The sequence below is a fragment of the Aedes albopictus genome, chromosome 1 (assembly GCF_035046485.1).
Source record: "Aedes albopictus strain Foshan chromosome 1, AalbF5, whole genome shotgun sequence".
In the NCBI taxonomy this organism is placed as follows: domain Eukaryota; kingdom Metazoa; phylum Arthropoda; class Insecta; order Diptera; family Culicidae; genus Aedes; species Aedes albopictus.
In genome coordinates, this window is record NC_085136.1 from 115,210,005 (window position 1) to 115,237,864 (window position 27,860).

General features: G+C 40.0%; 1 protein-coding gene across 2 annotated transcripts; it reads left to right on the plus strand.

Moving 5' to 3' along the window:
* Positions 1-4,483: 4,483 nt before the first annotated feature.
* LOC109402189 (uncharacterized) lies at positions 4,484-26,915 on the plus strand. Of its 2 annotated transcripts, XM_062845218.1 has the most exons (3): positions 4,484-4,894; positions 22,278-23,828; positions 26,391-26,915. In XM_062845218.1, exon 2 carries the CDS (start codon positions 22,315-22,317, stop codon positions 23,806-23,808), a length of 1,494 nt encoding a protein of 497 aa, XP_062701202.1. In that variant the 5' UTR covers positions 4,484-4,894; positions 22,278-22,314; the 3' UTR covers positions 23,809-23,828; positions 26,391-26,915. The 2 variants fall into 2 exon arrangements, with proteins under 2 accessions (XP_062701202.1, XP_029710189.2); XM_029854329.2 differs by lacking the exon at positions 26,391-26,915 and having other exon boundaries at positions 4,486-4,894; positions 22,278-24,658.
* The last annotated feature ends 945 nt before the right edge of the window (positions 26,916-27,860 follow it).

Here is a 27,860-nt window from a genome sequence, read left to right on the forward strand (position 1 = left end):
CGTCCTCTATAGTTTATTAACTCTATTGCGCTGGTGGCCTGAACGGGCAGTGGCAACTATATTGCCACCTCAAAAAATCGTTTTTGGGCTTAACGGGCAGTGGCTACTATATTGCCACCTAGATTTTTGAGAGTTTCTTTCAAACAAAAAATGTTTTGTACATGTTATCATGTATATAATTATTTCCATAATAGTATGCGTTGACAACTCTTTTAGTTTTCTCGGCCTTATAAAGGGTTAATTGACCTGCATTCGGACGCGACCGGCACTGGTATTGCTTATTGAAATGTATTGGGATTCCAGCATTTACACAATGAGGAGAAAGCTAGTCCCAAGCATCATCTGTTGGTTCTTTGTGTAAATGCAGTTGTCCTTGCAATAACAGAGGAGCAACCGCGAGCGGTCAATCATGCTCATGCTCATGCTCGTAGGGTTTTCAGCAAAGTTGTAAAGTATTGTTCCAACTATTTTTAACGGTATTTTTGAAACATTTCGGAGCAATTTTCTGGATAGGGGAGACTGAGGAGACTTGATCCCTGGGGAGACTTGTTCCCCCCATATTTTCTCGGAATCAAAAACAATTTTCTTCTAGCATATTTTTCCCAAAACAACATCTGGACAGACGACAATGTTTTAGCTTCAATTGATTTTAATTGTGTATTGCATAATTTTTTAATGGCTGATGGTTTGTTTTCAGTCCTTCAGAAATCTTTTAGGGTATTCCGAAAAATCTCAATAACTTTGTGAAAATTGAACCAAATCGTGTCAAAATTTCACAACACATAGTATATATAGAATACTATCAAACGTATTTATCCAAATGAGGGTGTTATATAAATATTTCAATAAATGTAGCATATTGTATACAACAGTGGCATGGGGAGACTTAATCCCTCGAGGATTACACACACATTATACATGTGAAAAATAAAATTCGATTTGGAAGCCTCTATTTACTCGGAATTCTAGTATATTCAACGATAAAACGTGTCAGATAATTATTATTTTATTACACACCATTAAAAGGGGGATCAAGTCTCCCCATTTTCAAAATATAGCACATCCTTAAAAATTTAAGGAAATCTTATAATTTCCAATACACCGTTTTCATCAAAAATGCAAGAAAACTTGAATAGAAAATGAATAGCATGCTTCTGGAGTTATTTTCCTTTTAAATTAACCATGTGCTCAAAAGGGGATCAATTGTGACCCATTTTTGAAAAATACATCATAAGACATGCCTCCATAAAAACACAGCTTTGAAAACTTTAACAATAATTGAAAGTCCTTCCGTTGTGTATAATCTTGCAACAGATGTTTACCTGCCATTCTGTACGAAAAATGGATCTAGTTTTGTGTTTTTTCTTAAAGTTACAGGCAAATTAAGAAAAAGGGATCAAGTCTCCCCAGTCTCCCCTAATGGAATACATTTTATGAAAATGTTCGAAAAAACACAAAATCGATTTGATACACCTCCAAACCTTTATTAATTTAGCTCATTTTTGGAAAAGACTTAATTTTGCATATGGATTCAGAATTTGTTGTGACACGGATAGGTCAAAAAAAGTGAACAAGTCTATTCTACAGGAATCCTAAATAATCCTCGCGAAGAAACCCATGAAGAGCTTCTTCAGGCATCCTGGAAGAAATTGCTAGAGGAACCGAAAAAGCAACTTCTGGAAGAATCCCAGGGAGAATGTCTGAAGAGCCCCAGAAGATATTCCTAGAGGTAACCCCATCACAAGCAAATCATAACAAGGGAACCCCACTAGCAAATCATATACCTATTACTACACTTCTCAACGCACGCAAAAACCGACATTTTGAACTCAACCACGCTACGCACAATCACCTTGATTCAGTAGAATTTCTCTTACACGTAGTTACGAATCGCAATCTTATCGAGATTCCACAATATTTCTCACAATACAACTGGAAGTTTACCCATACCTCAATCGAAATATCTTCTCCCGGATTTCATTAATCAGGTTTACCCAGAAACCTACCCAAAAATTATGAGTTGGCACATTCACCACTAGTGCGCGAACCATGCATTTCAATTTCAATCACACTGCCCGAGAATTCTTCATTACACCAACAGCTAGCCATGCAAATAATTGACACTTTACAGATCATTTTGACAGGCCACACACCTGCACGAGAAATCAGTGGGATCATATATTCTACTTTATCGATAGTGTTGCCGTCCTGTTCATGTTCATGTTACATCTGTCAAAATGACCTGAGATTTGTCAGTCATTTTGAGGTTAGGTTCGTTGGTCTAATAAAGAATGCTAACGAAAAGTCCGAACCTGAGCAAGCGAACGAAATTTCACAAGTCCAAATCGCAAACAACAAGGCCACGAAACTTCATAGACTTAGAAAAAATATCATGAGAACCACCGTATACAGTGCCCTAATCAATCGCTCAACTGTTATCCGATTGAAAAATAGAGTTAATAAATAAAGATTATTAGCTCTATTGATTGAAACATCTTTTAATCTGTATCCTTGATGGCTTATCTGTCTTGTTGAGCATTTTTTATTCGATAAAGGGCCCTAGCTGTTGTTTTTTTTTGTCTAATCAATTCTAATCATTCATTTGTCTAATCAACAGGCTACACATGAGTCCCAATAATTTTACTTGTTATCAAATAAAAAATCGCAAAACAAGACAGATAAGCCATCACATAAAAATACGATACTCTTCTCGGAATAGACACGGTGAGCAATCTCACCACTTTCCTGATGATGATGAAGCAACATGCATCGGTTTCGACCAGTCTAAGTGACATTATTAAAAAAAAATATGTATCTTCAGCATACCTTTGCACAGGTCCCCGATCGAGCAAAGATTTTATCTGTCATCGAGTTCACCAAATGCATCCCAACAATCCATTAAAAATCACGGTGTACGATATTTAAAAGGTGATACATTCCGGAAATTTTTTTGATGACGTAATTCAAATCGTTCATAGAACACAATGATCTAGTACTCCACACCAGTTTGATCAACGTAAAACGATAAGAACGACGTCATATGTTTACATCCAAAATTGATATTTACATAGGTTACTAGCCTGCCTTGTGATCTTTAGTCGTGCTAAGAATATGAAAACTTTGCTATGTACCACAGACAAACAGACGTAACACTCTGATAATTCCCATCGTACACCGATTTATCGGTCTTTTTCAAAATATGATAGTTGGCCAACTGCCCACCCGTGGCGCTCGCATCGTTTTTGTTCGAGTTTGACATTTGCTCACTACCGCCACCCAGTTGATGGTCGGCCAAACTTAGTCCTTTTAGCATTGGGCGAATATGTTTTCGTGACTATGATTTGAATCGAAAAATGTTCGAAGTGTTACGTCTGTTTGTCTGTGTATGTACGTTTAGTCTATGTTAATCGTAGTGTGGCCAGCAAAAAAAGAACACCCGTAGAATGCCGGCAGGGTACCCGGGTACCCACGAAACTGAAATGATCATATCTCCGTCAATTGTCCAACGATTTTTTTTTGGCTCATTCAAATCACAAACTCATTATCTATCGATATAGTATTTGGTTAGACCGGTCCGCTCACCGTGGGTGCTGGGAAATCCGGATTTCCGGGCTTATGTTTTTATACAAAACAATGCTTGGAATATTCGGTAGGTTAGTGGCAATATCGGTATCAATGATCCTAAAATTGCTTCAGCATATTGTATCTGACCAGCCTGCGATCATAAAACGTGTTGAATTTATAGCTGCGATTTCGGATCAGGCTTCCCGTGGGGCTATGGCTGGCAATGGCCACTATACGGTATCCTAGGCTCAACAATGTGGGATTTAATGTGGTATAAAGCCATACTCCCGAAAATCCGGATTTCTCGAAAAATACAGTCATCAGATCGGCGCAACCACATATTTTCAGAATAGATAATGAGTTTCTGAGTTAAATGAGCCAAAAAAAATGAAATCGGTGAAAAATTGACGGAAATATGATCATTTCAGCTTCGTGGGTACCCGGGTACCCTGCCGGCATTCCACGTAATAAAAAAAATCAGCGTCCGCTCCCCCCGACCCTCCTCACTTGGAAATTCGGTCAATTCCGTTAATAGATATATATTCATGCGTTCTAAGATCTGGCAGAGTTTCAACTTCCTACTCTCAATAATCATAAAAATATCGAAAATTGAAATCGAAAAAGGTACCCGGGTACCCTGCTGGCCACATAAGGGTTAAAGACAAAAAAATCAACTTATGTGGAGCTTACCTGGTGTGATGGTTAGAACACTTGACTGTCACGCCGAGGACCTGGGATCGAATCCCACTCCCGACAAACTCGCCAGATAAAAAAAATCAAATAATGAGAAAAATGCGAAAAAGTACGTTTTTCCATCCCTAAATCCCATACAAATTTTAATTGCAATGCGTTTGCCCAGTTGTTTTGGATGCTATAAGGAATCGAAAAAGCTTTGTTCCAAAAAATCGACTTAGTTGACCCAGTCTAATGTACATACACCTTCAACCACCTATTGTAGGTATATAAGACACTGTATATGAAGTCATCATCAAACATCTTTGGAGCACTATAAAAACGGCACCCCTCGAGTGCTAATATTTACAGTCCATTTCGACCTGGCAACGGGTCAACCAGTGAATAAAAAATAGTGAATTTCTCGTTAGCTTGAAAGATCACCCCTTCCCATTATCTTTCCGAGGATAGACTAATCTCAACCAACCCCTGACTATTTCCCTTGAAATAACCCGGCGCCTCAACAATATCTTTATTCCATTATCACTAATATATGGTACGATTTATGGTTCAGAAGAATCTACATCGTTGGAGTGAACAGCCGTGTTCCGCATAACAACGCATAAACGGTACTTGGAGCTTGGATCTGACAATCTTGGTACGTATAATGGTGTGTAACGTCATACAAAAAAGTTATGTTATTCTTTGAAGTTATCTAAAACAGAAAAATGGAAACAAATGAATAACCCAGATGATGCCTTTGACTTTCATGTAGCAAACGTGCAGCTACATTAAGCTGAGAATGACTGGGTTCGATTTCCGATCGGTTTATTGTACTGTGAAATTTTAAACACTGAAGTGTTTGTAAAGCAGTTAAAAGTTTTACCTTCTATTCACGGCATTTCTGGAGGATTTGCAGAAATATTATTGCTTTGGCCGCATATTCAGCCAAATTACTTGGAACACTCCATTTATATTCAGAATCCTCTCAGGGCCGCCAATGATTAGACTAGATTACAACATTTTTGAACCCGATAAGCTGATGATCATTCAGTTTCTGAAGGGATGTACTACGGTGCATAAGCTAAAGGTGCTGGCAGCCAAATCGTACGTTAAACATGTGTGGGACATCTCCTTTCTACGAAAAAATTGTGGATTGTTACGATATTAAGGCCAGTGCAGTGGAATAATATGAAGTGCTAAGCAGTGGTGCTTTTTCAACTGAAAGATTTCGATTAAAGTTTTCCATCGCTCTTCGCTATTTTGGTGTGATCCCTTCAGTATTATCACCTGCATCTCTGGTGTTTACCATCTGCCGTCGCACCACTATGTCGCTAAACACGAAAGTTGTCACTCGATCGGGATCTACGTCGTCTCTGAATACTGTAGGATCGCAAACCAAACGCTCCCGTGAAGATGTGTCAAATCATGATGACGAGGAGATCGCCAGTTTAAGTGAGTTGTGGACGAAAATGCAAAGTATGCTATCCAGCACCAGTGAAAGGATCGAAGCGAAAATAGATAGCGGTAATGCTGCTCTGGAGATGCGTATATTGAAGGTTGAAAGTCATCTGTCTGCAGTTCGAGATGAGTTTTCTGGAAGAGTCATCAAACTTGAGGAGGAGGTGGCAGCTACACGTTATGAGATGGACTACATCGCCGAAGCTGTTCATCGGGCTGACAAAAATCGAGAACTGATTATTTCTGGGGTTCCCTACCTGAACCATGAGAACCTGGCTGATATTTTCTGCAAAATTGCTTTATGTATCGGGTACTCGGAGATAAACATTCCTCTCGTTCACCTTCAACGCTTATCTCGCCCCCCCCTCGCTCCTGGACTGACACCACTCATTCTCTGTGAATTTGCTCTTCGCAATCAACGGAACGAATTCTACCGTAAATACCTCTCGGAGCGCTCACTTTCCCTTCGTCACATTGGTTTGGAGAGTGAGAACCGTGTCTCTGTGAATGAAAACCTCACGGCCAACAACGCTAGGCGGATCAGGAGTGAAGCCATCAAGTTGAAGAAAGCGAGACGCTTGGAAACTGTAACAACACGTGATGGGATCGTGTACGTGAAGCCCAAAGGATCAGAGAAAGCCACGGCAATGCATTCGTTGCCGCAGGTCACGTTGTTCTGTAAAAAACCCTATCCAGTAAAGATTCTCAGTTTCCTTCCCATTATTTATCTCCATGTCTCCGATTCCTGGCCCCCTTGAATCCAGCCTCTCCTAAAAGTTATCTTCAAAATTAGTAAAAAACAAAACCTATCCTTGCAAACACCCGTATTCCTAGCCAAAAATACTCCTATGATTCCGTTTCCTCAAAATATCCGTGTTTTCTTGCTTTCTGAAAGTTAGCTGTTGGACTCCACGAAGCGTTTATACTGCTGCTGCTGCTGATGGTTGGATGCCGCTACTGGTTGGTTACTGCTGTTGTTGATGTTGCTGTTCATCCATGTTGTTGCTGCTGTTGCAGGGGATTCATTGTATTCATTGCGTTTTTGAAATATCAGTTGAAATATCATTTATAAAAATCACAATTCTAAGGAAAAAAATGATTAGGTGAGCAATTTTATATGGTCTTGAATTATGAAATACTGTACGTAACGGTTTGGCTGCGAGCCAAAAAGGAAATTAGTAGACACAGAAATACAGGGGATAGATAAAATGATCGGGACAGGCAAAATTATCACTTTTCAAAAAATGTAGCTAATTGGACATTTTTTGAAAAGTGAAAATTTTTCGAAAAGCGCATCAAATATTCTCAAATTTTCACTGTAAGTTGATCAACTATTTGTGTATCAGTGGACAAAATTTGGAAAAGATCGGGCTATTCTGCACGAAGTTATAAGCATTTTAGAAAAAAGGTGGAACTATCCGATAGCCAACTTTGAGCTGTTATATCTCCGGATTCAATGAACCGAATGCAATGAAATTTTGTCCATTTATGACTTATACAGGGTGTTAGGTTCCTGAGTGCAAACTTTTTAATGGGTGATAGAGGACCATAAATGGTGAAAAAAATTGTTCTACGTATATGGTCAAATCTCAACCGTTACGTAGTTATTGAACTTCCCATGTTTTTTACTCTTATTGCTTTAACTGGCTATAACTTGAAAATGGTCAAACTTATCGCAATTTGTTGGTTCTTATTCGAAAGCTTATTAAATTTTCAATCACATGGCATCTTTGAATCGGTTGGTTTAGTTAAATTACTAAGTTTTCTAGAGCAAATAGCTCAAAAGTTGTGTGTTTCAATTTGTTTTGGTCAATTATCTTTGAAAAATGCGTAATAAATTAAAATTTCTTCTTGGGCAAAGTTGTGGCGCCTGTTTCACTCTACAATTCGTTCTTTGACATCAAACTTCTATCTCTGATCGTTTTCTTGCAATTTCGATTTAAACATCGCATTTCAGATCATAAATTTGCAACTGTCAAGGTAAGCACTTTTTTGCGCACTGTGCCGCACATTTAAATCGAAATTGCAAGCAAGCAATAAGAGCTAGAAGTTTGGTGTCTAAGAATGAACTGTAGAGTGGAACAGGGGCCACAATTTTGCCGAAGAAAGAATTTTAGTTAATTACGCATGTTTCAAAGATAATTGACAAAGACAAATTCAAACACACTACTTTTGAGCTATTTGCTCTAAAAAACTTAGTTATTCAACTAAACCAATCGATTCAAAGAAGTCATTTGATAGAAAATTCAATAATCTTTCGAATGTGGGTAAAAGAATAGCGATAAGCTTGGCCGTTTTAAAGTTATAGCCAGTTAAGGCAATCATAATCAAAAACATGGAAAGTTCAATAACTACGTAACGGTTGAGATTGTTGGAATACACAGAGGCCAACACTGTCCTCAAAGGACCACTGAGCTACCCAGGGGCACCGACAAATCACCGGGGGAACTTTCGGTACGCGTAACGGCGGAGAACACGGGAGCACAAAGCAAGATACGTTTGCTTGTCGCGGCGGTCGGTTTATTTTTAACTAACAATATATGTACAAACAATAACAATCAACATACATACATTTAGCAGGGTCGGCGCAGGGCAATGATGATAAACATCGCACAACATATATTAGGCTGGCCCAAATATTCTAACACTCCTCCTCGATGTTGGTCATCACAATCACAAAGTCCGTTCACAAAAGTTACTATTTCACAAAGTCTTCACAAAGTTCACATTGGACACCACAGCCTACACAAAGTTCCTCCTCCTGCACCGAACACTTCTGCTTCGTCAAGTATTACCACAAAGACCTATCACAAAGCCACAAAGTTCCACTTAGTATCGGAGTCCCTCGTCAAAACAGTCATAAAAATCTTCTTCTTGGTCGAACTCCTCTTCAACGGGATGCCCAGCTGCATTTCTCCGGCGGTTGCCGATCTCCGCTCCTCCAGCTATCTTCAGGGCATACAGCTCACCACTAAGCTCCGCGACGGCTTCAATCTTCCCGCTGGAACTCACAATCTTGCACTTCGACTCCACAAAGTTCACTCTCAGTGCCTTCTGTGCCAGCTTACGGACCGAGAGCAATCCGCAGTCTAGTCCCGGGATGTACAGCACGTTCTCCACTTTCACGGTGTTAATTCTTCCGTCTCCATCGACGCACTCCAGGAAGCCTTCCCCGACACCGGCGGACCTGATCACTGAGCCGTCCGCCAAGTTCACTTCGACCTTCACTTTTTCATCGATCTTCTCGAAGAACTTCCGGTCACTGGTCATGTGGCTCGAGCAGCCACTGTCCACATACCAGCAGTTCCGCTTTCGCTGACCTCCCACGCCGAAACAAATTCCATGGTTCTTCTTCGCCACCGTCTTCTTCACTTCCGGATCTCTTCTTACTTCTTCACGAAGCATTGGGCACTCTCTCCGGAAGTGGCCCGGTTTCCGGCAGTTATAGCACACACGCTGTCGCACTCGTCCGTTTCGTCTGCTTCCGTTCACTTTCAGCGCCCGGTCGTGGCGCTCCTCGGACGTTCCTTGCCGCTTCTCCACCCGTCGGTGGTACTCGTCCATCAGCCGCTGCTTCACAAATTCTAGCGACTGGTCGGCGTCCGGACGGCTCTCCAAGGCCGTCACCAGTCCGTTGTAGGATTCCGGCAGACTCCGGTACACCATTGCCACTTGCAGCGAACTCTCGAGTTTCTGTCCCGCGCACGACAGTCGATCGAATAACTCTTCGATCTGGAACAGGTGCTTCTCCATGTCCGCACCATCTTCGTAGTTGAAACTACATAGTCTCTTCAGCAGGGACACTCGCGACGTCACCGTAGCCTTTTCGTGGTACTTCTTCAGCTTTTCCCACACTTCGACAGCTGATTTTCCGTCTTTCACCAGTGGCAACTGATTGTCTTCCACATTTAACACGATCAAGGCTTTTGCCTTCTGGTCATCTTTTGACCACGCCGCAGTCACCGGCACCGGTTTTGCTTCCGAAACCGCATGCCACAGATCGACACTAATTAACAGCATCTCCATTTTCACCTTCCACGTCTGGTAATTTTTATTATCCAGACGGGAAATAAAAACTTTTTCAGCCATCTCGAAATTTTTCGTTTTCTGTTGGCGCACACTGTACGCACGAAGGCACAACCAACACTCGAAAAACGTACCCGCCGTATCAACACACACGAAGGCGGTACACCGGCAGAGTCTCTTCGCTATCGAACACCACGGCTACGGCAACAGTTCGTTTGATTCGCGGGTCAAAATGGCACAATCTTCTTTCTTCTCGGCTGCGGGACATAAAATGGTGCACCACAAAGTCTAACCGGCACTGTCTTCTCCGTTCTGGGCGCCACTTACTCCAATCAAACGGGCGATATTCCTGCCGACCACTTTTTCCACACAAAGTCTGTCCCGGTCACTGTCAGCTGTTCTTCCACACAGCAGCTGATGGAACACAAGCCGAATCGAGTAGGTAATTAATTTTACTCCCCCACCGACCGGCACCACACAGAAGCAATTATCCGCGGGATGATTTTGCACTTCGCGACTGTCCAAGCACTATTTTCGGTTACACCGCCAGAACTGGGCCCATAGCCTGTTGGAATACACAGAGGCCAACACTGTCCTCAAAGGACCACTGAGCTACCCAGGGGCACCGACAAATCACCGGGGGAACTTTCGGTACGCGTAACGGCGGAGAACACGGGAGCACAAAGCAAGATACGTTTGCTTGTCGCGGCGGTCGGTTTATTTTTAACTAACAATATATGTACAAACAATAACAATCAACATACATACATTTAGCAGGGTCGGCGCAGGGCAATGATGATAAACATCGCACAACATATATTAGGCTGGCCCAAATATTCTAACAGAGATTTGATCATATGCGTAGAACAATTTTTTTCACCATTTATGGTCCTCTATCATCCTTCAAAAAGTTTGCACTCATGAACCTAACACCCTGTATAATGGGCTCTGAAAAATGTTTGACTTAACTTGAAATTATTAACGAGAGAAAAAGTTATTGCGGTTTCATTAACGTTACAATTTTTTAGTAAATTGGTCTATTTTTAATATGCATCCCATTACTTTTTCAATGAATTGCCGCCCATGCTGTTACTTTCTTTCGAAACATATCTGTATTCAAGACAATCAGAGGGTATTTGAATAAACTGTAATTAGTATCTTGAATTTTAAAACGATGTTGAAATTTAAGAAAATTTGGTGTTTTATTAGAAAAATGATCTAATCGTTATAATTTTCTTCCGTGCTAAAATTTTTAAGTTATGTCAAAAGTTTTTCAAAGCTTATTATATAAGTCATAAATGGACAAAATTCCATTGCATTCGGTTCATTGAAACCAGAGATATAACAGCTCAAAGTTGGCTATCGGATAATTATAGCTTTTTTAGAATCTTTATAACTTTGTGCAGAATAGTTCGATCTTTTTCAAAATTTGTCCACTGATACACAAATAGTTGATCAACTTACAGTGAGAATTTGAGAATATTTGATGCATTTTTCGAAAAGTTACAGCTATTTGAAATTTTTTTGAGTAGGGAAAATTTTGCCTGTCCCGATCATTTTGTCTATCCCCTGTATGTGGGTTCTATTTAGGTTTAGGTGTAGGTTCTCTTTAACTGCTGGGTTCTCGTTGCTTGCTCGTCTGTTAGGTAGGTTTCTTCTGAAGCCAATTCAATCGTTTGATAATGGATAATGGCCCTATGTCCAGGAACAATACCACTGACGGTTTATTTATTTCTAGAGCTGTGCTTAATTCAATTTTATTGAATGGAAAGCTGAACGTTTGCCATATCAATGAACAAAGTCGTTGTGCACGACAATTTGCAAAATTTGAAGAGTTGAAAATACTATATTCAAGAGTAAAATAGATATTGCTTGCTTTACTGAGACGTGGCTGGACGGTTCCATTTCCGATACAATGATAGAGGTCAACGGTTTCACCGCAGTTTCACTGCGTTTCACTCTAATAAGAAATGACCGAAATCGACATGGTGGTGGAATTTCTGTTTATATTAGAAAAGGATTACCGTTTCGCTTGCTTTGCAAACTTTGCAAATCGTCACATGAAGGTGGGTTAACCGAGTTTTTTGATATTCGAGCTTTTAGTGGGAGGTGATCGAATGCTTATGGCCGTATACTATAATCCCCCGAATATCGATTGGTCAGATCTCCTACGTGCTCATTTCAATGAATTTTCTTTAAATTATGCTTCTACGCACTTTAAAGGGCGAACACGATGAAATTGACACACAGAAAATATTGTATAACTTTTAATTGGGTTCGTCAAAATGGCTAATTTTTTGATCATGAATAGTATATTATGTGTAACTAATACCATAGAATTTTCATTAAAATCGGTTGAGCATTGGCGCATATATTGTCGATATCATAAAATGAGATTTTAGAAAATTTGTGCACCCATTCCAAAAAATTACTTAGGCTATAACTTTTTTGTTACCTCATCAAAACGTTTGAAAATTTCAGTCGATATTCTTAACATAGTATCAATTAAGTGGTAAAAATTTGATCGAAATCGGTTCAGCACTTTTTCTAGTAAATATCCAAAGCTCGAATCGCTTCAAGGTAAATTTTATGTACTTTTTGACCATTTTTAGTTCCGCGTGCACTATTTTGACTGTAGAACTGTCCCGATTTTTATAAAACTTTGACAGTGTAAAATTGTTGTGTTAAACTGTTTACAGTGAAAATTTCAGCCATTTTTGTTGAGTACTTTCAAAGTAAGAGCAGTTTGAATTTCACTATACCAAAAACCACATCTGCTTATTGTGACATAGTGCGACATACAGGGGGTGGCCAAAATGTTTGGGATAGGCAACTTTTTTTCTTTCACAAAAATGTTCAACATGGTGTAACTTTTTAAAGAGTGTATCGAATATTCTCAAATTTTGACTGTTTATTAACCTATTATATGTGCATCAGTGGTACAAAGTTGAGCTCGATTGGTTAATCTTTCGCGAAGTTATAACTGATCTGGTAAAACACTATTTTTAAGACTATCAATTTTTGAACTGTCATATCTCGGAGACTAGTGAACCAAATTGAATAAAATTTTGAGCGATTATCAACAATATAATAATGCTTGAAAATTCATCAGAACATAGTTACTTTTTAAACGTTGAAAAAAGTTATGATGGTTTGACATTTTCACCCATTTAGAGGAAAATGAGTCAAATTTACTATACTGCACAAAAATTACTAAATGTTTTCTTCTTTATATCCAAATATGCTCTTATATATCTTTTTATAGATATCTTATGAACAAAAGTAGAAAATCTTTGGATATCAACAACAAAATTTTATGACATTGATGTAAGAAAAGTCAATTTTTTCGAAAAAGATCCAAAAAGTGTCAATCCATCATAACTTTTTTCAACGTTCAAAAAGTACCCATGTTTTAAATGATTTTCAAGCATTAATATATTGTGGATAAAAGTTCAAAATTTCATTCAATTCGATTCACTGGTCTCCGAGATATGACAGCTCAAAAATCAGTAGTCTAAAAAATAGTGTTTTACCAGATCGGTTATAACTTCGCGAAAGATTAATCAATCGAGCTGAAATTTGTACCAATGGTGCACATATAATAGGTTGACAAACAGTCAGAATTTGAGAATATTTGAAGCACTCTATGAAAAGTTATAGCATGTTGAACTTTTTTGTGAGAGAAAAAAAGTTGCCTATCCCAAACATTTTGGCCATCCCCTGTATATGGCTATAACTTTTTAACGGTATGATCAAATTGAATGAAATTTTGACAAGCTACTTCTACATATAAACTTTACGTACATAAAAATTTTCATCGAAATCGGTTCAGTATTTTTGGCACCAGCGTTGAAACGGCAAAAAAGTGATATTTTCCAAAATGTTTGTTTGTACAAGATTCTCAAGTGGCAATTTCATTGTTTCAACGATATCTCCGCCAATACTCAACCGATTTTAATGAAAATTTTATGGTATTAGCTACACATAATATACTATTCATGGTAAAAAAATAGCTATTTTGGCGAACGCAATCAAAAGTTATACAATATTTTCTGTGTGGCAATTTCATCGTGTTCGCCCTTTATTGGCGATTTCAATACAGATCCTCTTAATAAAACTCGTAAATTAAAAATGGTTCAGAGATACTATATCAAGTATGTCTTACAGCATTATCAATTCAGAACCAACTTTCTTTTACAATACAGGCTCTTCTGTGCTTGATCTTCTAATTACGGACTCGGCGGAAAAAGTTTTAAAATTTAGTCAAATATCGATGTCTGGAATTTCTAAACATGATCTTATATTTGCATCACACGAAATTAAGGCAAACGGATATTGGTTTCGTGACTACAACAGTTTTGATGCCGCTGCTTTACAGGAGGAATTTTATAGAATCAATTGGAATGAATATTTTAGTGTAGGGGGCCGTCCATATACCACGTGGACAGAAAATTCATGGTTTTTGACCCCCTCCCCCCTCCCCGTGGACAAGCATGGTCTTTTCATTGACCCCTACCCCCCTCCACCATGTCCACGTGGACATCCGAAAAAAAGTTTTTTTTCATATGTCTAAAATGAATGGAAAAAGTAATTTTGAAAAGTTTTTTTTTAAACTACAAGTTTTCAACATTGTTTTTAATTCAGCTTAATGTTTGTGAGAGTGTGGGTTCGATTCCTGCTTCAGTAGGTGTATTTCGTATGATGTCCATCGCCTAATGTTAGTGATTGTTCAATGTTCAGTCTGGACAGCTTCTGGTTGAAGACGGTGTTTTTTAGAATGTTTGTTCAATCTATGTATTTTGAAACTTCGAAGTAGTTTAAGGACAAGGTATTTGGAGTACATAGACAAAATTTTCTCGAGCTAAAATCTAGAGAACCGTCAAACCTTTCTGGCTGAAAATGTAACTTGATGCTTGCTTCCGCACAGAAAACATTGAGTTACATTTTCAGTTAGATTCGTTTGACGGTTCTCTAGATTTGTGCTCGAGAAGATTTGAGCTCATTTCATTTATTTAGTTAACATCAAATTCATGATAATACTGAATCAACAATTTGCCGCCATAATACTCGATTTGTAGCTGCAGCTCTCCAACGTCGGTCACGCCCAACACTCGCCAGATCACGCTCCACCTGGTCCGCCCATCGTGCTCTCTGCGCTCCACGCCTTCTTGTACCAACCGGATGGTTAGCAAACACCAACTTTGCAGGGTTGTTGTCCGGCATTCTTGCAACATGTTCTGCCCATCGTATCCTTCCGGCTTTGGCCACTTTCTGGATGCTGGGTTCGCCGTAAAGTGCAGCGAGCTCGTGGTTCATCCTTCTCCGCCACACACCGTTCTCCTGTACGCCGCCGAAGATCGTCCTTAGCACCCGTCGCTCGAAAACTCCGAGTGCTTACAGGTCCTCCTCGAGCATCGTCCATGTCTCGTGTCCGTAGAGAACCACCGGTCTTATTAACGTCTTGTACATGGTACATTTGGTGCGGGGGTGAATCTTTTTTGACCGCAGTTTCTTCTGGAGCCCATAGTAGGCACGACTTCCACTGATGATGCGCCTTCGTATTTCACGGCTCACGTTATGTTCAGCCGTTAGCAAGGAACCGAGGTAGACGAATTCTTCTACCACCTCGAAAGTATCCCCGTCTATCGTAACATTGCTGCCAATAATGCTTGTCCTGTCTCGCTCAGTCCCACCTACCAGCATGTACTTTGTCTTAGCCGCATTCACCACCAGTCCGACCTTTGCTGCTTCACGTTTCAGGCGGGTGTACTGTTCTGCCACCGTTCCAAATTTTCTAGCAATAATATCCATGTCATCCGCAAAACAGACAAATTGGCTGGATTTCGTGAAGATCGTACCCCGGCTGTTGAGCCCGGCTCGTCGCATAACACCTTCCAGGGCGATGTTGAATAGTAGGCAGGAAAGTCCATCACCTTGTCGTAGTCCCCGTCGAGATTCAAATGAACTAGATAGTTCACCCGAAATCCTAACGCTGTTCTGCACACCGTCCATCGTTGCTCTTATCAGTCTAGTCAGCTTCCCGGGAAAGCTGTTCTCGTCCATAATTTTCCATAGCTCTGTGCGGTCGATACTGTCGTATGCCGCTTTGAAGTCGATGAACAGGTGATGCGTTGGGACCTGGTATTCACGGCATTTCTGGAGGATTTGCCGTACGGTGAAGATCTGGTCCGTTGTCGACCGGCCGTCAATGAAACCGGCTTGGTAACTTCCCACAAACTCATTTACTTTAGGGGAAAGACGACGGAAGATGATCTGGGATAGCACTTTGTAGGCGGCATTCAAAATGGTGATCGCTCGAAAGTTCTCACACATTAACTTGTCGCCTTTCTTGTGGATGGGACAGATTATCCCTTCCTTCCACTCCTCCGGTAGCTGTTCGGTTTCCCAGATCTTGACTACTAACTGGTGCAGACAGGTGGCCAACTTTTCCGGGCCCATCTTGATGAGTTCTGCTGCGATACCGTCCTTACCACCCGCTTTGTTGTTTTTTAGCTGGTGGATGGCCTCCTTAACTTCCCTCAGTGTGGGAGTTGGTTCGTTCCCGTCCTCTGCTGCACCAACATAGTCATTTCCTCCGCTGCCTTGGTCCTCCGTGCCTACATTCTCTTCGCCATTCAGGTGCTCGTCGAAGTGCTGCTTCCACCTTTCGATCACCTCACGTTTGTCCGTCAGAAGGCTCCCGTCCTTATCCCTGCAGATTTCGGCTTGCGACACGTAGCCTTTGCGGGATGCGTTGAGCTTCTGGTAGAACTTGCGTGTTTCCTGTGAACGGCACAGCAGTTCCATTTCCTCGCACTTCGCTTCTTCCAGGCGGCGCTTTTTCTCCCGGAAGAGACGGGTCTGCTGCTTCCGCTTCTGTCTGTATCGCTCCACATTCTGTCGGGTTCCATGCTGCAGCATTACCGCCCACGCTGCATCCTTCTCCTCCAGAACCGCTCTGCACTCCTCGTCGAACCAATCGTTTCGTCGACTCCGTTCTACGTACCCGATAGTGCTCTCGGCGGCGTTGTTGATGGCTGCTTTGATTGTACTCCAGCAGTCCTCTAGAGGGGCCTCATCGAGCACACCCTCGTCCGGCAACGCTGCCTCGAGATTCTGCGCGTATGCTGAGGCGACTTCGGTTGCTTCAGTCGCTCTAGATCGTACCGGGGCGGCCGCCGGTAATGTACGTTGTTAATAACGGAGAGTTTTGGGCGCAGTTTAACCATCACCAGGTAGTGATCAGAGCCGATATTAGCGCCACGATAGGTCCTGACGTCGATAATGTCGGAGAAGTGCCGTCCATCAATCAGAACGTGGTCGATTTGCGATTCCGTTTGTTGTGGTGATCTCCAGGTGTAACGATACGGGAGGCTGTGCTGGAAGAAAGTGCTACGAATGGCCATGTTCTTGGAGGCGGCGAAATCGATGAGGCGTAGGCCATTTTCGTTCGTCAGCTGGTGGGCGCTGAACTTTCCAATCGTCGGTCTGAATTCCTCCTCCTGGCCTACCTGAGCGTTTAGATCTCCTATGATGATCTTGACGTCGTGGTTTGGGCAGCGGTCGTACTCGCGTTCGAGCTGCGCGTAAAATGCGTCTTTGTCATCATCAGTGCTTCCGGAGTGAGGGCTGTGCACGTTTATTATGCTAATGTTGAAGAATCGGCCCTTGATCCTCAACCTGCACATTCTTTCGTCGATCGGCCACCAACCGATCACGTGCCTCTGCATATCACCCATCACTATAAAAGCTGTTCCCAGCTCACGTGTGTTGCCGCAACTCTGGTAGATGGTATGATTACCTCTAAACGTTCGCACCATGGATGCTGTCCAACACATCTCCTGCAGCGCTACGATGCCGAACCCGCGGTCCTTCAGTAGATCGGCGAGTATGCGGGTGCTCCCGATGAAGTTGAGAGATCTGCAGTTCCACGTACCGAGCTTCCAATCGCAAGTCCCTTTTCGTCGCCATTGGTATCGGTTCGCATTCTTCTTTTGTTGATTTTCCGGTGCTAGTCTTTTTTACGGCTGGCTCGCAGGGCCTGACACCAACCCACTAACCCAGGGAGCTGGGCTTACCTTCCCAGAAGCTACGGGTTCTGCATTGGCATTTCCTCCAACTACAGTGCTAAATAGCTAGGCTCGAGCGCCAGTCTTCGCCGGGGGTGATGTTTTTAATGGGCGCCCAGGAGATAATAGATTTGAGCTGTGTACTCCAAATACTTTGTCGTTAAAACTAGATATGAAACTTCGAGAAATCCATGCAGAACCTCAATGAAAATTTTCTGACTGAAACACCAACATTTGCATGGTCTACACTCCATTTTAAATCTCCAGAATATTCCTCGATGAAGAAAACTAAGTAATTAGAATTGCTGATAATTTAAAACAAATTAGTCTGTAAATCAATACCATGATTTTTTATTTCCTTGAAGAAGTAACGAAGTAACTTACAACTGAAAGACAATGTATAATAAAATAAAATGTATGAAAGAACTGTTTAAGAGAATTTCATCAATAACACTAGTTTACAGCATTTTTGAACTCGGTAAGCTGATGATTGTTTTTGGTGTAGAATCATGCCCTGAGTTCGAAAACGCAAAGGAAAAAAATTACAGTAGAGCGGAAATTTTTTCGACTTTCCATACAAGGTTGATGATTTGAAATCGATTTTTGTTCTATTTTCAAGCAACGTCGCTCACTTCACACATCTCATTCTCCGTAATCAATACTCCGATTGAGCTGAATTTTTTACTGTAACTCGCCTACATATAATATGTCAAATAAACGTTGAGAAAGAATTTTTAAATTATTTTTTTCTTATTGAAAAAAATACATTTCTTCATATAATTTTGAAAATTTTGCTAAAATTTAAGGAGATTGTCCCCAAAACTCGACAACATCTTGAATTTCATCAATCTGACGCAAAACCTGTATTCAGATGATCGAATGGTATTATATTCAGCTTTTAATTTATGGAAAAAGATTTAAACTTTGTTGAACAAAACGCAAGATATTTGAATTTTATTAAATTCCATATTTTAAAAAGTTGTAAAACTCGATTTTGAGCTAAAACTCAAAAACTGTTCTACTTTAAATTTTTTGAAGCACGGTTTCGAAATCAGCGCTAAATTATGCTTCAAAAATTTTGGTCGTTGACAGAAGTTCACGACTTTCGTTTTATTTTGTAAACTAGTGTAATGCGACATAGCTTGTTTCGTTTATAGATTCTTGTTTCCTAATTTATATGTCAATGTTGTCCACGTGGACATTTGACGAACCCCCACCCCCTCTCCGTGGACAAGCGTGGACTTTTCGCTTACCCCCTCCCCCCTCCAAGCTGTCCACGTGGTATATGGACGGCCCCTAGATGATCCTGATGTTATAACAAGCATACTGAATCTCAACCTGTGCATGCTTCATGAATATTTTTTCCATTGAAGTTCCGGCGCTTTCGAAAGAATCCGTGGTTCAACAGCAGTATAGAATAGGCAATTCTGAATTATTGTTCGGTTCATCTGTTTGCGGATGATGTCCAAATATATATTTGTATCGATGATAATACGGATTTGACAACCATAGCGAGCATGATGAATCATGATCTCTGCTAGAGTGACTGGAAGGGAGAGTGGCGTCATGTTCCCATTTTGACAGGTCTCCTGCTCGTTTGGAACAGGAATTTGTATGGATTTGACAGATGACCGCTGTTCCAATTTTGACATTGACGCCACTCTAAGTTAAAGCCACTCTTGCATGCTTGTAAATTGGTCGAAAGATAATTTGTTGCCCATTAACCCTAACAAAACAAAAGCCATAATAATTTCCAAAAGAAAACAAACGATTACACCACCTAGAATTTTAATCGATGGAATTGAAGTTATGTTTGTACAACGGGTAAACAATTTGGGTGTTATATTTACAAATAACTTAGAATGGGATGATCACATAAATCATCAGTGCTCAAAAGTGTATGGTTCATTAAAACGTTTGAACTTGACCACTAGAAGTTGTAGTACCGAAACAAAATTACAACTTTTCAAAACACTATTGGGGAGCGTCCATAAATTACGTCACGCAAAAATTGCCCATTTTCAACCCCCCCTCCCCCCTAAGTCACACTTTTTGTATGAGACCTCTGAAATTTTTGTATAGGTTGTCACACCTTACGGAACCCCCCCTCCCCCCTAAAAGCGTGACGTAATTTATGGACGTTCCCTTGTGTCGTATACACGCGTCCGTTATTCGGAAACTTCAACAGAATGAGGAAAGCTGTCTTCCGAACGCTTTTCCAAAACTTCTCACCGTCTTGCTCTCACATACACTAATCATATTCTAACCGGCACCCGAACTCCCAATCTTCAATGAGAGTATAATGGAGGTGTGGAAGAGATGCTTGGTGTGCGTGAGATCCGTGTTTGGTGCAAAACATGTCACTACTACAAGCAAAGCGAGCTCCCATAAGAACGCGTGTCAAATAGTGACGTCACTATTTGTGTTTACATTTTTCTTTGCTTACTAATACATAGCCATCTCTTCTTCTTCCTCACCTGTAATATACTCTCATTGCCCAATCTTTGCTTCTTTACTCACTCTCTCTCTCTCATTCAAGAGCCGCACGCACACTTTTCCCATCATTCAGCTTGAGCCTCGCAGTCAGCCAACCGTTAGCTCTGTCTCCCTTTGGCATCTATATTTTTCTCCCCTTTCATTTATCTAACTCAGAAAGAATGAAGAGCCCAACTTCCAGGGCAATAGGGCACTGCACTGTTTTGATTTTGTATGGGGCTTTGACGTTTCTTGGCCTTGTTGTTTACAAAATTTCTATAAGAGTGAAAGAGAAGGAAAGAATTTCGTGCAGTGCCCTATAGCGAGCGCACGTTGCAACTCGCAACGTTTCATCATCATCATCAATGCATCTCGCAGCCAGTCTAGTACTGCTCGAAAGCACGCTCAACAAAATTCAATCAATCACATGGCACATTCACTACATATTGCTTCCCCACTTTATTTATGGCGATTTTGTCTACACAAACGCCTTATGTGGTACAATTCACAAGCTTAAAATTGCACTTAACGCCTGTGTAAGATATGTGTATAACCTTTCTAGGTACTCTCATGTATCCCATCTACAAAAGAACCTTATAGGCTGCCCCTTCGCTAATTTCTACAAGTATAGATCGTGCTTCAATGTTTTCAGAATAAGAATTACCTCCAGTCCAGGCTTCCTTTTCGAAAAACTGGTTCCATTGAGAGGCACACGTACAGCAAATTACAGAGTTCCACAACATAATTCTATGTATTACAGCCAATCCTTCTTCGTCAGAGGTATTGTTAACTGGAATAGTTTACCAATTTCTGTTAAAACAATCACTTCTAAATCAGGTTCTAGAAGAAATCTCCTACAGCACTTGCAATAGACGGGTAATTTAGTGAGTTGAAGAGAACAATCTTTCATTATGCACATTAGATATCTGTTTATCAATTTATAATCTAAACTGTAACAATAAAAAAGATGTATGTCTTACGTTACAAGGTATTCAATAAATAAATAAATAAAAAATAAATAATGTAGCATCATGCCCTGAGCTCGAAAACCTGAAAGAAAATAATACAGTAGAGCGAAGATTTTTTTTTAAATTTTTTTTATAGACTACGATTGCGATATGAATTTGAATTTTTGTTTTTAATTTTTTGCAAGCAATTTCTTTATACATTTATTTCTCCGTAATTAATCATTCGATTGAGCTGTAATATTTATTGCAACTCGCTAACATATGAGGGGTATTCACTAAACAGATTAAAGAACTAAAATGTTTCATGAAATTGTAAAATTCTTTTGTCTAATATCATGTAACTTATGAGGTTAAAGTATAGCCTAGGATATGCCGAAAAACTTTGCCGAAGATCGCAATATATGTATGTATATATATATATATATATATATATATATATATATATATATATATATATATATATATATATATATATATATATATATATATATATATATATATATATATATATATATATATATATATATATATATATATATATATATATATATATATATATAGATAACACTAACAAATTTGTTTTTTACCGAGATTGGCACCGCCGAGCGCTCAGCAAACTTGTTTTTCAACGAGATCTCAGCAGTCGTGTTGCTTGTTTGCTTAGACTCAGGAAATGTTTAGCCGAAATTCAGCTAACAAACGTTATTTTTACCGAGATTCAGTATATGTAAATATTTGCTGAACTACGGCGGTGCCGGCGTTTGCCGAGCTTATCTTAGTGTACATGTTTTATGACAACTTTTTTCATACAAATTTGTTGTAACAAAATAACACAGCCTGTTATAATTTTGTAATGTCAATCTAGTCGGGTCTATTAACGGCATTTTTGGAGAATCTGCCAAACCGTGAAGATCTATTATTTCTTTGGCCACAAGACATTCGGCCAACTGATTTGGAACCATGCATTTAGTCTAGGTCAGCCCTCCCAGGCCTTATTTCGAGGTACATCAATGATTATTAACTGCGTTCTTTCTTTTCGCAGATCATAAAAAGCATCTTCTCCGTGAATTGTATTCACCATGGCCTTCTTTAACCGGCTATCGTGGAGAAAACTAGATGTTGAAAAGGAGTACAACATAATTCTGTTTGGCGAAACCGGCGCAGGCAAATCAACTCTGATAAACTATCTGACGAATTATTTCCATAACGGTACACTCGAGAATTTGAAAGTTTCCATCCCTTCTAAGTATTATGAGGCAACCGAGGGTCAGACGCACAACGAATACAATGTTCAGGATGCTTCAAAAAGTCAAACTAGAGCCTGTACTGTATACACTTTCAGAAAACAGAACACGGTATACAATTTCATAGACACGCCAGGACTCAGTGATACCGAAGGAGTGGCTCAGGATGAATCCAACATTCAGCAAAGTATGGGTGCTGCTGAGCAGAGCGGAGTGTTGACGGCAATCATCCTCGTTATAAATGGAACGCAGACCCGAGCTACCGTAACACTGTGCCGCACGTTGTGCCTGTTGAGAAGCTCAATACCGGACGTCCTTTTGCAGAACCTCGTCGTAGTTCTAACAAACTGCTCTTCTGCAACTGTCAACTTCGACCTGGCCCGTTTAGAACCATGGACTGTTCCTGAGGCGAACGTTTTCCACATGAACAACTGTGCCTTCAGTAGACCAGTATCACAATGGACAAAAAATGCAGCGATGCAGCAAATTCTGAAAATAGAATGGAAATGCTCAATGGAAGCTATCGAAAAAATGATCCAGAATCTGAAGCAGCTTGGCGGCAAAGCGACCGAGGCTTTCAAACAAATGCGTATTAACAGAGAGAGAATAAAATCGCAGCTACAAAACATATTGCTAGATGTAACGAAATGTCAGGATCTTCAAAACGAACTTGATATGATGAAAACCACACAGCAAAATATAGCCACCGACATTAAAAATTATTCCGACTACAAACGATCAAAGCTAGTGGAATATACGGAATTGGTACCATGTGAAACCGGCACCAGATTCTGCACTAAGTGCTCGACGCCATGCCAAGAAAAATTTCTTGAAAAGGGAGCGACATCTGTGTACAGAGTTGCCACATCAATACCGATTTGTAGAGACGTAGTGTCCCTTTTCGAATATATGCTACTGGACACTTGTCACTGCGGTCATTCAGCGTTCAATCATTACGTTAGCAACGTTAGGCCAGTCAAGAAAACGAAAACCGTCGAGGAAATTCTCGAAGATGTGAAAAACGCCTTTGATCTTAGCACGAAAAAAAATGAGGAAATTCAGTCTGAAATCGGTAACCTGAACACCGACATGGCTGCACTGGAACATGCTCTCGATGCAATGCAAGAGGAAATTCTGAATTGCTGCTATCAACTCAAGAAGCTCTGCTCACAGTTTAACTTCGTGGACGAGCTCCATGGCATCATAGGCATCATGGAGAGAGATACTTGTAGGCTTACTTCCACCATGGTAAGGGCAGAGGCTGAGACAAGAATTAGGAACATCAAACACGTGGTCGATACGCTGTCAAGTGCTGGGAAGAGTGGCTAGAACACAACACAAAATTATAGGTAGCGAAACAATCGTATCAACGCAGAGAACAGACATCCAGGCTAGAATAAATTTCATTCAGAAAGTTGTGTAAGGATTAGAATCTTCACTTGAGTAAGGTTGCAAACCAATACACGATGAAAACACTAACGCCGCCAAACACCATATTGCCACAGTCAGTGGTGAATTGACACATTTCAAGTGGTGAATTAAATTAGTATGGGAAATTAACTGATTGCAGCGCCACGATGTTGCCACTTATGTTGCCGATTTCAAATGACCGTTAAATTCCTTACACAGTTTCGGAACTGGACTTGGATGTCTGTTCTCTGTGGCATGAACATCTAATTCAAGCCTAACTTTACCAAACACCGTATCTAACAAAATCCACGAACGGAGAAAATCGAAGGGGAAGTTCGCTGTTCCCATAGCAACTCATACATTGAGCATTTGAGAAACGTAAAAAATCTGGGTATTTTTCACAAATTATCCCCAGAGGTGAGTGATACAAGTATGTAGCTCTTAACGAAATTCAACGCCACATGTGAAAATCTCTTTTTTGTTTACATATGTTACATACGGTGTTTGGTAAAGTTAGGCTTAAATTATTCCAAAGAGTGTAATCAGTAGGCCGTCCATTATTTTGCAAAAAATGGAAATGTTATAAGTTCGTAAATGGAAAATGATCGTTTCAGCTAAGAAATGATCGTGTCAAAATTTGAAGTCCATATCACAAGGCAGTTAATAATCAGTGTCCCTCAAGGGGCCTAAAGTTGTCAAAAATAGTATGGGATCAAAAAAAAAAAAAAACATGAAATTTTTTTCGACGAAAAAATATGCTATTCTACTTAAACCGCCCAAGTAACCATTAAGCCGTAAAAATGGCATTAAGTCGGCTCTATAGTCGAATGTAGAACCTGGCTAACAGAGCTAATTGGTTCTATATCCTCTTATAGAGCTGCTCAAAAGCCACTTTTGGCGAATTATTCGGCTGATATACGGCCAACTTTAAAATATCGTACCAAGTCTCTGGAGCGAAAGTTGTCAAAAGTGAGACAAAGAAAAAAGAAAAAAAATATTTTGTTTATCTCCTGTTCTTTTCTAACTTCCTTCGCTTCCATTGAAGTTGCTTTTTTGCTACTTCATCCAGATTCTAGCTGTTGTCCTCCGGGTTCCTGATCAAGTCCAAGTCTGTTGCCTTTCTCATCTGCTCCACCAATGCACCATGGGAATGGTGTGATCAAACTAGTATTTAAACCATGAAAAACAAAACAGTTTGGGCATTTCGAGGGTTGAAAATGATATGGGATGAGGATGATTCAGTGGTAAGCTTGGTGGTGACGAACGCAGGAAATGAAGCAGGAGAAGCAATGTTTATATAAATTTTCGGGAAACGTTTCAGAAGAATAGGGAAACGAGCTGGAGTTTGTCTTGATTGAAAAAAATTGAATAATTAACATAACCAGATTCCATTATCTATTTAACAACACCATTCCGATAAACATTCCAACAACAAAAATAATCCCGTTCCGCCAATCCCGTCCGACATGGATTTTTAAAATGTATTGATCATGACCGACTCGAGTCTGTTTTGGTCGAAATCTATTTTGATTGATATAAACGTCATGTGCTCCAAGCCCTGTGACAGCACTGACAAACTTCTTTACAGCTTGTAGGCTTTATATAAGCTTACAGCACAGAGAACAGACATCCAGGCTAGAACAAATTTCATTCGGAAAGTTGTGTAAGGATTTGAATCTTTACTTGAGTAAGGTCGCAAACCAATGCACGATGATAACACTAACTATATTGCCACAGTCAGTGGTGAATTGAAACATTTCAAGTGGTGAATTAAATTAGTATGGGAAATTAACCGACTGCAGCGCCACGCTATTGCCACTTGAGTTGCCGATTTCAAATGGCCGTTAAATTCCTTACACAGATTCGGAACTGGACTTGGATGTCTGTTCTCTGTGCTTACAGGGCTTAATTTAGTTCTTACTGGTTATAGTGCCCATAAGCATTAGGAATGCTTATATAGAGCTATTTAGCACTGAAAAGCTGTTTAATGGCTGTTATAATGCTCAGAACAGTGCTTAGTGGTTACCTGCGGTGATTTTAGGACCCTAAAGGCCCGAAAATGTGCTTAGAGTTTCGATATCTCTTCTCGTTTTTGAGTTATTGAAGAAATTAGGGTAGGTTTCATTCGGGATCTAAAAAAAATGGTCAAAAATGCTGACTTTTCGGTTGTTTTTTGTCAATAACTCAGAAATGGGTAGAGATATCGCAAATCTAAGTACATTTTCGGCCCTTTAGGTTCCTAAAATCTCTGGTTTTAGTAGGAAAGCGTATTTTTTCGTCGAAAAAAATTTAATGTTTTTTTGGTCCCATACTATTTTTGACAACTTTAGGCCCCTTGAGGGACTACTTAGCCTTGTGATACGGACTTCAATTTTTGACACGATCATTTCTTAGATAAAACGATCATTTTCCACTAACGAACTTATATCATTTCTAATTTTTGCAAAATAAGGGACGGCCTAATAATCATTTTTGTACCTATTTTGCTTATCCTTTGACAGATACGCGTATTTCGACTACCACTTGTAATCTTCCTCAGTGTCAGTTATTGCTTATATCGAAGAGCATTATTACTATATTATAATATTTTGCGTAATCCTAAAAGGGATACCTGGGGTCCATTGTGTAGGAGTTCTTCACCTAAAATAAAATAAAATGACAAACTTTTTTTTTCAATTTCCGTTTTCTTTTCTTTTTTTTTTATTGAAACCTTAACTCTACCCACAACTGTACTCGATAAAATCGCTTACAAAACTGACTCCTCCAACGCCATCACACACATGCTCAGCAACCTATCTTTCGTCTTTCTCCCGTTCGTTCGTTTATGCGCTCGGATGACACGCACACAAACGTACCACGCGGATGCTCGTCTCTCTCGTTTTCGGATTCGATGGAAACGTCTTTGCGGCGCGGCTTGCTGTTACCTATGTACCTAATTCCGCTCTCTAGTAAAACACTGATATAAATTCTAACTTTTATTTTTCGTTACAACTGAATCGTTTCAAACAAACTACAAAACCGTTATAATTTATATAATTTATTAAGATTGCTTCCTGCACATTGGACCCCAGGCGCCTTTCAGAGCTCGTCTTTGATGGAACACACTCAGCGATGTGACGAAACTGAGGCCATGAAGGTATCCTTTTTATTTTTTAAACAGGGTTTGAGTTTTTTTTTAATATCACCAAAGCAAAACATAATATCGCATAATTAAATAAAACAAATTTGAACTTCTAGTAACCCTGTTGGCATCAAAAAACACACTACTGATAACTTTATTTGCTGTTTTGTTTTGGTTCTGCGTTCCGTTTCACCTCGTTCCATGGGCAGAATAACATTTAAACCATTTTTAGTTTGAACGATGTGCAGATTAGAGGGGGTCAAATTAAAAAGTGTTCAGATTAGATGCGGTCAAACCAACGGGGGTAGACGGTATAAATTCTAAATTTTATTTTTCGTTACAACTGAATCGTTTCAAACAATTTACAAAATCGTTATATAATCTGATATCGAACAATTTAATTTATTAAGACTGCTTCCTATACATTGGACCCCAGGCGCCTTTCAGAGCTCGTCTTTGATGGAACACAACACACTCAGCGATGTGACGAAACTGAGGCCATGAAGGTATCCCTTTTAGGGTTAAAACAGGGTTTGAGTTTTTTTAATATCACCAAAGCAAAACATAATATCGCATAATTAAATAAAACAGAAGTATGTAACAAAATACTGGTTTTCGTTTATTTTTTTATTTAATATTACATCAAATTCAAAATAAAACTGAAAACATATCTATAATACCACGGATCGTGGCTGCCGTTCTCCATCCTCGGTGACGCCCGATGCTCGCCAAGTCACGCTCCACCAGATCCACCCATCGTGCTCTCTGTGCTCCACGCCTTCTTGTGTCAACCGGATATGCCACGAACACTAATTTTACAGGGTTATTGTCCAGCATCCTTGCAACATGC

Excerpts from the sequence above, each read along its gene's own strand:
- LOC109402189 (XM_062845218.1), top strand. The coding sequence starts at position 22,315 with ATGGCCTTCTTTAACCGGCTATCGTGGAGAAAACTAGATGTTGAAAAG.